This window comes from Corylus avellana, chromosome 1, assembly GCF_965113065.1.
Source record: "Corylus avellana chromosome 1, dhCorAvel1.hap1.2, whole genome shotgun sequence".
NCBI lineage: Eukaryota > Viridiplantae > Streptophyta > Magnoliopsida > Fagales > Betulaceae > Corylus > Corylus avellana.
Window position 1 is genome coordinate 11,974,259 of NC_142490.1, and position 12,551 is coordinate 11,986,809.

At 38.8% G+C, this 12,551-nt stretch overlaps 1 protein-coding gene across 2 annotated transcripts; it reads right to left on the bottom strand.

Annotated features, from left to right (window-relative positions):
* Window positions 1-292: 292 nt before the first annotated feature.
* On the bottom strand, window positions 293-12,551 carry LOC132187475 (pentatricopeptide repeat-containing protein At2g30780). Of its 2 annotated transcripts, XM_088511933.1 has the most exons (4): window positions 12,022-12,551; window positions 10,161-11,398; window positions 8,646-8,803; window positions 293-809 (listed from the first exon to the last, which is right to left on the bottom strand). In XM_088511933.1, the coding sequence occupies exons 1-2, from the start codon at window positions 12,439-12,441 to the stop codon at window positions 10,274-10,276; spliced, it is 1,545 nt and encodes a 514-aa protein (XP_088368059.1). In that variant the 5' UTR covers window positions 12,442-12,551; the 3' UTR covers window positions 293-809; window positions 8,646-8,803; window positions 10,161-10,273. The 2 variants fall into 2 exon arrangements, with proteins under 2 accessions (XP_088368059.1, XP_088368056.1); XM_088511930.1 differs by lacking the exon at window positions 8,646-8,803.

Sequence of the window (12,551 nt, forward strand, 5' to 3'; positions counted from 1 at the left end):
GCCTTTATTATTAGGAAAACAAAAATTGCGAATAACTTTAAACTTGGACCATTTCTTCACTTGTTAAAGAAATCCAAATTGTGAATCTTGGTTGAACAGTTATGAAATACCAACACCAGCAAAGCTTCAAATGATAAAAGAACTGAATCTTGAATTAATATCTATTTTGTTGGTGAAAGGAAATCTCCTTGTTGAAAAACATTCATCATTCGCCACTGGATAATAATGTATCAAATTGAAACATAAGCTAACAAATTGGGTGATTCAGTAAGCACAAAAGTCAAGAGAGGACTTTGGGAAGAAAATAAATACTATTTTCTTCAACACGTCAAATCATTACAACTTTTATTGAAACATAATCAAGGGATCAATTCAACAATCCACCCCACCTATACTGGGAAATCTTTTTGCATGCTAATGAATTTTATTAGGGATTTTTGAAAAGAGAAAAGATATCAAATTGCAATTTGTATTGCAAAAACATTTAGTTCATACCATCTGAGATGCAAATATTAGTCCTCAGGAGGTCAACGTGAATGATTCTTCCAAAGATGAGTCTTGCTCTTGCATTGTTATACCAATAAATTTCTATACTCCATCATAAGTCAAAACATCAATCAATCAATCTCTCTTCTCTGCACTGGTAGCAGCATTCTACAAAATTCAGTTAATTTAGTCACATTACAGGAAGTGACTTGGGATTTTGTGCAGAGAAAACAATCTGAAGGAATTGATTCCAATCTCAGTAACCATTCAGCGTTTTGGTGGCCTTGGTCCATCGAACACTGTACACTTGTTCAGCACTTTCTCTACAAATATGAAGTATAAATTAATACAGGTACAACCAAGAAAACAAAATAAAATAATTTCAATTTTCTCATATCGTCTCGAGAATGAAAAATCAAATGACTTCAGTCACACACAGAAATTGAATCATCATGATAGTGAAAATATCAATTTATAATGTCAATCCCAGATAGCTGGGGTCCTAAATATGGTCCTACTAAAAGATTGCAAACCATGAAAGAGCATGGCATTGGTGTTCAAAGACAATTAATTTTTTTTTGATAAGAATAAGAAGTTTTATTAAAGAAAGAGAAAAGCGAGAAGCGCCCCTAATTACACACGAAGTATACAAAGGGAGCCAAAGCGAGCCCAAAGCAAAACCCCAGCACACCCACCCAAAAAAACCAAACAACCACCCAAAAACCCTCAAACAAACACACCAACGCAAAGCCCACTAACCAAACACCCTCATTCCTTCACAAAAGACTGACACTATAATCCTGCCCTTCCTTCTCCTGGACGACGCACTAGCATTGCCATAGTTAACAGAGCTTTCTAAATTTAACAGCTCTCTTTTGCTTTTATTCCTAGGCCTTTTTCCTTTAGCCCTAGGCCGGGCGACGTCCACAACCTGAAGAAAATCTGCTGAATATGGATCCTCCTCTTCACCGCAACCCAACCCCCAATCAAGGGGATCGGGGGCAGCTCCCCACACTTGAAGGCTTCATCCAAGACTGAAGAGTTGTCACCCACTACTTCATCATCCTTAATAGCCACATGCGATGAAGACTGAGACTCCCTTATCTCTTTCGGACTTGGGTTAAGAAACCCTCGCCGTAGAAAGCCCCTCATTGGATTAGAGTTCTTAGAATCAGGCTTTCTTATAGAAACCTCCTCAGCCTTGGATGAAGCCTAAGCAACAAACCCTGCAACTGGTTGGTAATGTATCTGCGGAGCACTAAAAGATTCCACCGCCTCAAGAAGGAGAGAATCATTCACCCGAATTCCTCTTTCTTTCTTAGCTCTCCGATAGTATCTCAATATTTGCTTATATATAGGAACCCCACTGCCCAGAGACATGCGTAACCTCTCTCCCAAAGCTAACGCCCCTGCAGAATTTGCATCATGATTTTCCGGCAGACCCATCTGCCCAGATGATAGTGTAGAAGAGGGCGGGACCGAGACACGTCCTCCTAAAAACCTCTCAAATTCTTTCTTCATAGACACCAAATTCTGTTCCTCCTCAGGGGACAACACCTCACGAGCTTCCTTGCTTGCCAGACGAAAAGACACCTCCAAGTCCTTCAGTATTGCCATATGCGTGACATCGTCCTTAACCACTTCTCGAAAGGACTCAATCAGCCATTTTTGTGATTTGTACTGGGTCATTCCTATAATGTAACAGATGAGAGAAGCTACAGAGAATACATGCTCCTAAAAAAAATTAGGGCAAAAATACGAAATAAATAATTGTGGTTTGAATTTTATATTATAGATCCCTGTAGTTTGTAGTAAAATAGGCCCCTCCATTAACATTTTTAACGGAAGCTAAAGCCGCCATATGGACACGCGAGGTGATGTGAATTTAATGCGGCAGGAAGAAACATTACATGCTGGCTAATCATTCTTGGTCGACCGAGTATAGAGCTTGATCGACTGAGCTCGATTTACACTCTGTGAAATAAGTCTATTTAAACACAATTGTCCATTTAAGAGCTTGAGAACCGAGAAAGTAATAGAGAGAAGAGAGAAGGGGGAGAAATACTGGATTGGAGTGTGCAAAGCTTTGGGAAGCCTAATCTAAGAGGTAGTTGAAGTTTTGAGATTATAGTTGTTATTTGTGTGATTTTATCATTTTGAGATGTTGTTTTGAGTAGTGTGGTGGTGTGGGGGAGATGTTTTGAGTTGGAGTTTTGTTTGTTGATAGAAAATGAAGGGTTTTGAAGGGTTATCATTAGGGGTTTGTTAATTTTTTATAGTTTGGAATTTTAGTGAGTATGGTGATTGTTGTGATGATTTTTGGAAATGAAGAAAAGCTGGTTTTGACTGTATTAGAGTGCTAAGAACGTTGGGTTGATGGGTCGATGCGAGAAAATGTTGAAAAATGTGGGTTAGGGGTGTTTTTAGGGAAGAAGAAAACACTGCTGTGATGTTTTGATCGACAGAGCATGAACCTCGATTGACCAAGAGCACTCGGTCAAAGCACGATCAACTAAGAGTCTCACAGAATGGCTAGGCAGCCCCAATCGACCAAGATAGCCCAGCCTTAAAAAAGTAAGGGTTTTCAGAGGAGAAAGAAGAGAAGTCGTAGGGTTACCAAGAAAGAATAAATTGTAACTATTTTTTTTTATGAGTGATAACCAGTCTTATTAAAAGCGTAAGGCACTCCTAAGTATACAGGGAGTATACAAAAAGATCACCTAACTAGAAAAGGAAAAATGAGCAAAGAAATCATCATAACTAATCGACAACGGAGACAAATGTGCTACAGTCTAAAGATACAATGCATGAAAACAAGAGGAAAAAATGTCCTTCAATGACCTCTCTAAATCCTCAAAGCACCTATTGTTCTTTTCCTGCCATAAACACCAAAAAAGACACATAGGCACCATCTTCCAAACCACCGCACTCCTCCGCCTCCCAGAAGACCGCCAACATGCTAGCAAATCAACTACCCGGCTAAGCATCACCCAGGCCATCCCAAAGCGACTAAAGATGGCAAACCACAGAGCAGAAGCAACCTCACAATGAAGAAGGAGATAATCCACCGTCTCCTCGCTTCTCTTACACATGCAACACATGTTTATCACAATGACGTGATGCTTCTTGAGATTATCCAAGGTCAGAAGCCTAGAGCCGCCGACCAAATAAAAAAAGCCGATTTCGGAAGAGCCTGTGTCCGCCACACACTCTTCCAAGGAAAACTCCTACTCTCATTACAAGCTAAAGAATAAAAGAGGGCCTTGACCTTGAATAGACCTCTTTTGGAAGAAATCCACCACATTCTATCTTCACACCCTCGTCTCACTCTGACGAAATGCAACATTTTTAGAAAGGACGCAAAGACTTCCAACCCCCAATCATGTGCCTCTCTAGTGAAACTCACATTCCATTGGTTTGAACCTCCCAACATCTCCATATTTTCCAGTTTTATTTGGAATCGCTTGTGAGAAATTCTAACTAGCGAACGTAACGTAACGTACTGTAGATGAAAATGTGACATGGATCGAATGCAAAGGTGAAAGATTTTGCAAAAGTGGTAAGAAAAGCTTCCCACCAACGATATAAATGTTTTAGCATGAAATGTTTTACCTTGTATATGCAAGTAGATAGAAAAAGATGAATATAAAGAAAAAGGAAAGAATGGTTTCAAAGAAAAGAAAGTACCAGAAATAAAAGACAAGTTTTAAGGTAGGAATCTAAGATTAAAGGTTAAGAAAAATAAGTTAAAAGGGTTAATGAATGGTCAAAATTAAAGAAAAAGGAAATAAGGTCATAGTCAGTGTTATCACACATGGAGTCAGTCTGGTGCTCAATTAAGTGGAAATCACATGTGGCATCAATCTGGAACTAGGTCATGGTTTATAGTTATAAGGGATCACACATTGTGTCAGTCTGATGCTCGGTCATGTTGTGGTCAATTTTCCCTTGACATCAATCTTATGCTCGGTCATGAGGAAATCACTTGTGGCATTGGTCTAGTGCTTGCTCACGAGTGGGGTCTCACATGGCATTAGTCTGGTGCTCAGCCATGTCATGACCGATTTTTCTATGGTGTCGGTCTAGTGCTCGATCATGAAAAAAATCACCTTAATTCAAGAATAATGAATAATAAGATGATAAAATAAAAGTTTGATAAGTTAAAAAGAATAATGTCAATAATACAAATACATGCATATGCATATCTGTTTAAGGTTGCAAAGCATGTTTTGTTTTAAGTATGCTGCTTAATGAACCCCATGGAGTTGGCTCAGTGGTTGGATAGCCTAGGACTTTGAGTATGCTCTTCAAGGTCTTAGTTTCGAAACCCACTGAGTGCAAACTGCTTCTTGAGGCCATCAGACTGGGGGTTCGCCCCTTGAATTAAGGGAGGTGCACTTGTGTGAAACTCCTTGCCGAGGGCTTGTGCACCCCCGGGATTAGTCAGAGTGAAGCTCTAGATACCCAGTGCCAAATCAAAAAAAAAAACTATGCTGCTTAAAGAGAAGTAATTTACATTGGTGTTTAGCTCAAAAGCATTTTCTCTATATTAAGTTTCCAATAAATTGAACATGGATTTAAAGAAAAACTTTACCTTATTTTGGATGAATGATAGGTATTTTTATGTTAGTGCTCTAGTATTTCAGAAAAGTGAGTTTGTGGTTTTAAAAAAAACCATATGGCATTTTTCGCATGGATAATGCAAAATATTGCATTTATTTGGACAGGGCATTATAGATCAACCCAGCCTCCCTTTCATGGTTGCTAGAAATTCATGTCTATCATATCAAGAGAGGTCAGCAAGGAAGAGCTGCGAACCTTTATGCCGCCATCCCAAGTCTGTCACGCTAAGAGAGGACATCAAACGCAAGTTACTACTGTCGCCATGTGCATGTTGTGCGAAAGGTTGCAAATCTCTCACACAATCAATCAAGCGGAACAAACGTGATATAGTGTTTAAAGAAAAATAAACAAAATAATAAAACACAAGATTTACGTGGTTCGACAATTTGTCTACATCCACAGTGCAACAGTAGAGAGATATTTCACTACTTCAAAAGAAGAGAACACAAAAGAGTGTTAAAACACTCACAAACCCAAAAACCCCAAATGCTCACTTCTTCGTATTGGCTTTTTCTATTTCTGCATAGCCCAACACAAGTTTCTTTCTTTTCTTCATACTGCCCATACAACACTAACTGGATGTCTTAAACAAGCAACAAGGATGCTTATTTTCAAACACAAGGGTTCCTTTCGTCAAAGCTTCTAGAAGAAGCTTGACAAAAGAAAAGGCATGCACACGGTTTGCAATAAGTGTCTAGACATATAGGATGACAATTTGTCTAGACATGTAGGATGACTTTAACCAAAAAGTCCAAAAGTGTGGACAATAATTTCTTTATTCAGTGCAAACATTGAATTTAGAGAGGGTGCTTCAAATGTCATCCTTTGACCAATATGAGCCATCAATTTTCAACAATTCTCCACCTTGGCGAATATTCCACTTTACTGCTACATAGTCTTCCTTATGAAATGATCAGATTCTTCTCCTTGCATTGACTGACCATCTTCTCTTCATTGAGAGTTGCATCTCAGCTGAGAATAACTTTCTTCAACTCGGGACATCAGAGTCTATATCCCTTCACACTTGTGCTAAATTCCAAGAATACAGCTTTCTTGGCTCGCGGATCCAACTTGCTATCTTTGACATAGAAATATATTGGGCAACCAAAAAGATAAACTTCCCACTTGCGACTGAAGAGGAGAGTTCAAATGGAGGAAGAGACCCCAACCCAAAGGTCTCTAAAGCAAGCAGATTCTATTACAGTTAGTAGACCAAAACGAGAAATACGGAAGCCTGCTCAGTATACTAACACAGTGGCTTATGCACTACCAATTACCAAAGATGATATTCCTTTAACCTACAGAAAGGCAATTGGCAACTCAGAAAAAGCTAGGTGGAAGGAAGCTATGGGTGAGGAGATGCAGTCTCTTTACAAGAATCAAACATGGGAGGTGGTTCAACTACCAGAAGGGAAGAAGGCAATTGGGTGCAAATGGGTATACACCAAGGAGGAGGATTCTACAGAGCAAGATGGCATTCGTTTTAGAGCAAGATGGCATTCGTTTCAAAGCCAGATTGGTAGCCAAGGGTTATGCTCAGAAGGAAGGTATTGACTATAACGAGGTTTTTTCTCCAGTTGTTAAACACTCTTCCATTCGTGTGTTATTGGCTTTGGTTGCTCAGTTTGATCTAGAGTTAGTACAGCTAGATGTGAAAAGTGCTTTCTTGCATGGGGACCTAGAAGAAGATATTTATATGACTTAGCCAGATGGGTTCAAGGTTGTTGATAAGGAAAATTTGGTCTGCAAACTGAACAGATCACCGTATGGTTTGAAGCAATCTCCTAGACAGTGGTATAAGCGATTTGATCAATTCATGATAGGGCAAAAGTACACAAGAAGCCAATTTGATCACTGTGTGTATTTTCGCAAGCTACAAGACGGCACTTTCATTTATTTACTTTTATATGTTGATGATATGTTGATTGCATGTAAAAGTATTGTGGAGATTGATAGTTTGAAGACTCAGTTAAAAAACAAGTTTGAAATGAAAGACCTTGGAGAAGCCAAGAAGATTCTTGCTACGGAGATTACTCGAGAGAGGGCAAAGGGTAGTGTTTGCTTAACCTAGAAACAATACTTGAAGAAGGTATTGAAGCGTTTTGGTATGGATCATAATACCAAACCTACAACTACCCCGTTGGCACCGCACTTCAAGCTTAACACTGCTATGTCTCCGAGTACAGATGAGGAACGTGATCACATGGCTCATGTTTCATATGCTAATTTGGTGGGTAGCTTGATGTATGCTATGGTGTGTACAAGGCCTGACATTTCACAAGCAGTCAATATGGCGAGCATATATATGCATGATCCAGGAATAGGGCACTGGCAAGCAGCGAAGTGGATTCTACGATATATTCTGGGTACTGTAGATGTCAGTTTGAACGAGTTGACAGTGGACTCAATCAAATTTTGGTTGGTTATATGGATTCGAACTATGTTGGTGATTTGGATAAAAGGCGAACTACAACAGGTTATGTCTTTACATTAGCAGGAGGACCAGTTAGCTGGAGGTCAACATTACAAGCTATAGTTGCTTTGTCGACTACTAAAGCTGAATATATGGCAGTTGCTGATGCCATAAAAGAGGCAATTTGGTTACATGGTTTGATTGAGGACTTGCGTATTATTCACAAGCATGTGAAAGTTTTGTGTGATAGTCAGAGTGCTATTCATTTGGCAAAGAACCAAGTTCATCATGCTCGAACAAAACACATTTATGTCCATTTCCATTTTGTTCGTGAAATTATAGGAGACATTCTTCTTCAGAAGATTGGAACTATACAAAATCCTGCAGATATGCTAACCAAAGTGGTTACTAAAGCTAAGTTCAAACATTGTTTGGGCTTAGCCAATATCGTGAAGATTTGAAGCATATTGGGAGTGCCATAGTAAAGTGGAGAATATTTGCCAAGGTGGAGAATTGTTAAAAATTGATGGCTCATATTGATCAAAGGATGACATTTGAAGCACCCTCTCTAAATTCAATGTCTGCACCGAATGAAGAAATTATTGCCCACACTTTTTGGACTTTTTGGTTAAAGTCATCCTACATGTCTAGACAAATTGTCATCGTACATGTCTAGACACTTATTGAAAACCGTGTGCATGCCTTTTCTTTTGTCAAGCTTCTTCTAGAAGCTTTGACAAAAGGAACCCTTGTGTTTGAAAATAAGCATCTTTTTGTATTAGCCATCAATTTTCAAGAGTGCAGATCAACCACTGACCGCCGCCGTGTGCATATCGAGCACCAAATGCTCCTCCATATCAATTTTTTTATGAATAATAATTTTTATATAAAGGAGAAGCAAAGCTCATGTACACAAAAAGCATACAAGAGAAACCACCACCCTAATGGGGTCGAAAATCTAAAAATTTAACAAGATTTACAAGATTAGAGGAACATAAGTTAATTACAAATGTTACAGCCCAATATAAAAGAGCTCTCCCATGAAGGAAAAATGTGCGCTGAAATCGATAGCATAAATTCATAAAAAACGTGGGCTAAAATTTGCACAAAGGGGTTCAAATACCTGCTGAAGAAGATGGTTGTGGCTTGCGTTTGGTGGTCAATCTGCAGAAGGTGACGTTTGTAGCTCGTGTTTGGCGTCCTCTCTCAGTTTGGGGCAGCGGCATAGGAATCACAATTCTTCGTTGTCAGCCTCTCTCAATGTGACAAATGTGTAAGTTTCTAGCAACCATGAAAGGGAGGCTGGGTTGATCGGCTATCAAGAAAGATAGGAGAGAGAGAGAGAGAGTCCGGCTAGGACACTAGAGACCGATGGGCACAATTATAATTAAGTGGCGCATTGCGTGGTTGTTAGACATGGACTTTTATCAAGCTAGCGGTGACGTGATGTTGATATGGAATATTGCATGTGTCATCATATTTTTAGCTTTGACATATACATGTGTCCATGTGACATTAGCTTCCATTAAAAAAGCTAGCAAAGGGACTTGTTTTTATAAAAGAACAAACCCCCAGGATCTATAATATAAAATTTAAACCACATGGACTAATTCTATAAAGAAGCAAACCACAAGACCGATTCCATATTTTTCCCAAAAAATAAAAGAAAAAGATATATAAAAATGGGGGCCTTCCATCATTTTAAGCATCATTTGTCAGCTAAAAGGTCCAAAGTGACCTGTGATAAAATAGTTTAGAAAATAAACAAGGGAAAAATGCAAAACATTATGGTTGCACCGATTTGCAATAATCTCCCTAGGGTTTTAAAAGTGAGTTAAAACTTCCCACGATAATAATAAATGACAAATAACTCCCCAACCCGAACTTCCATTTGAAATTTTGATAGAAACCGGCCGAGTGTCACATCAACACCAATAATAATACAACACATATCCCCTATAATAAAAAGGAAAAATGATAGAGTTCATTCTATTTTAACAACCTTTTAACTATCTCCATAGTAAATGGATGAATCTACTATTGAATTTGTATGGGATCTACATGAGTCTTCAAATCTAATGGTTAATATATTGAATTTGTACGATGAGATAGGGAAAATATGAAAAAAAATATTGACATAAATCATTCCTCAATAAAAATATAAAAATACCCAAAATGAAAAGAAAAAAATACCACCCCATAGAATTTTTTTTTTTTTTTTTTGGGTAGTTTTTTTTATTGTAGGGGACATGCGTAATATTATTATTGGTGTTGATGTGGCACTCCAACGTTTTCTGTCAAAATTTCAGAGAAAAGTTCGGGCTAGGGAGTTATTTGCCATTTATTTTTATTTTTTTGATAAGTAAATTTCAGTTATTTGCCATTTATGCTTACCACGGGGAATTTTAAGCTACTTTTTGCTTATTGCAAATTGGTGCAACCACGTTAACTGGTTTTGCATTTTTCCAAATAAACAAGGAGATTTTATTCCATAGTTCTAACAGGCAATAATAAGCAACATCATGAACTGCTCATCATATATAGGCTATAGCCAACGGTATTGAATTACCAAGGGTAAGATCAGGCAAAAAAAAAATAGCCAGGACAGTTCATGAAAAGTACGAGACAAGCTGTGTACCTTTAAATTACTTGATACTTCAATCCCATCACACGGACGAAGCAAAACCCTCTCACAATAATCAGCTGAAAGCTTTTTGCAATTTCTGGCATCCAATATGTTAAAAGGATAAATTATGACGGCAATACATCCAAAGGAATTCCGTACCCATGCTTACACATCAATCCTAATACTTGCTGGACCTTGTGCCTTTGACCACACATGGAGTAGGCCTTATACATTATCCAGAACGTCTTTTTTGTGCGATCTAAGTTAAAATTCTCCATCTCATTTAGGACACACTCCATTTCCTGTAGGCGCCTTTGTGATGCATACATGACCATCTTACAATGATATAGGGACCGGCAGATTCTCCAGCCAGCACACTCTGCACGCCTCACAAAGTTAGCAAGCCTGTCCACTGCATTGCACCGAAAATAACTTGCAATGATAGACCGCATCACACCCACTGTTGTGACAGAGGTATTGTGCTCAAATGCCTCATCTATTGATTTCTCCATCTCCTCCAACCAATCCTCTTGGGCAAAAACCCTGATCAACAGCACATTCAACCATGGCCTATACTCATTTTCTGGAATAATCTTCATTAGCACCTCAATCTTTTTAACTCTATCTGTTGCAGAACTCCTACAATATGCACAAATCATGGCTCTGATCAATGGAATGTTCTTATCATTAACATGGTGCTTTACCAATTCATATGTCTCCTCCATCTTTTCTAAATTACCTGAATGTGCAAACCCCCGAAGCATTAACAAGTAGGTGTTAATGTCAGGCTTAACAGGGCCCATCTTCATCGTCTGATAAGTTTTCTCCATATTATCCCACATCCAAGCTGTAACATATCCAGCAATTAAATTGTTGTACGTGCTTATATTAGGGGAGAGACTCGAATCGTGTATCTCTCGAAAAGTTGCCTCCATGTGATCAACTAGCATCAAGCGACCAAAAACAGAAATAAGAATGTTGTATGTTACAATTGTAGGACTAGAAATTGCTTCCTTCTTCAGATCCCGAAATAATGACTGGCATTTATTAGCAAGACCATTGAACATATAAGCACCCATTAGTGCATTATAAGTAGATGTTGTCCTGATTCGCTTGTTAGTAGCCTCAGTAAACAGCTCAACTGCAAGATCAACATTCTTAATTCTACCAGCAACTGTAATACCCTTGACATACTCCTCAGGCGCCATAGGAATGCCATAATCCACCTGTTTTCTTCTCCAATTCAAGACCTGAAAGTCAAAACAAATATACACTCAAGAAAACATTGTCTGATGTTAAATGGGAGTAAAGATCATTTGTCCCCAACAATTTGTATCAATCAATTATTTGTTATCATTTTGTACAATTTAACAGCACAAGAGATGGTAGGACATCCCATTTTGTATAAAATAGCATTAAGATACAATTCAGAACCATTTACTAAGAGCTGATTGCAACAATGAGCTCCAACTGGCATAAAACAATAACCAATGACTTTGTTGCACTTACATTGATCAGAATTTGAAACCATTAATAAGTATTCAATAATCAAAAACAAAAGCGGCTCATTCATCAAAATCCCAACATCTCATGCTCCAATCTTCTTTCTGAAAACAAATAAACCCATATACATGCCACAAAAGCACAACAAACCCATTTCCTCAATTTCCAAGATAATCTCAAAAACCCCATAATTACACACCACAGATATATTCGAAAAGCAAAAAAAAGGAAAAACACCAATCAACGAGTAAAACAACCAATAACCAACAGAAATTCCACATCAAACAAAACCAACTCCATTAGATAGCAACAAAAATGCAAACACACTTTATTATACAACGCGCACACAAACAATTATATGGGAAAACACCTCTAGGGCTAAGTGAGGCCACGAACCCAGCTGCTTCAAAAGCTCAACACAAGCGCACCCATCCGAATAACTCCGAAGCAACGAGTCGGCTTTCTCCTCCAAAACCCTAACAATCTTATCAGTGTAAATCTGATCAGAGTCCTCCTCGAAATTTCGAACCAATTCGTCCCTCAACTGCGTGACCTTGTATCTGAGATCCTCTCTGGCTCCGGAATCAGAGGGGGCGAACTTGTCCGTGAACAGGCCCAAGATTTTGGGGGAGGTGGATTGGGTTTGGGCATTGAGGTCGCGGGTGGTGAATCGGTGATTTGGGGACTTCGTGAGGGTGAAGATGAAGGGAGAGGAGGCAAGGGTTTTGGGTTTTGCTGAGCAGAGCATCTCCGCCTGGGCCGCGTCAGAGATTTTCAAGACCCGCTTCATTGTTTTGTGGTGGTGATTGTAACGGACATTTTCTTGGGGTTTAGAGAGGGTTCAGTGAGCGAGAGAGAGAGAGAAAGAGGTGGCTGCTGCCTGCTGCAAAGAGTAATTAT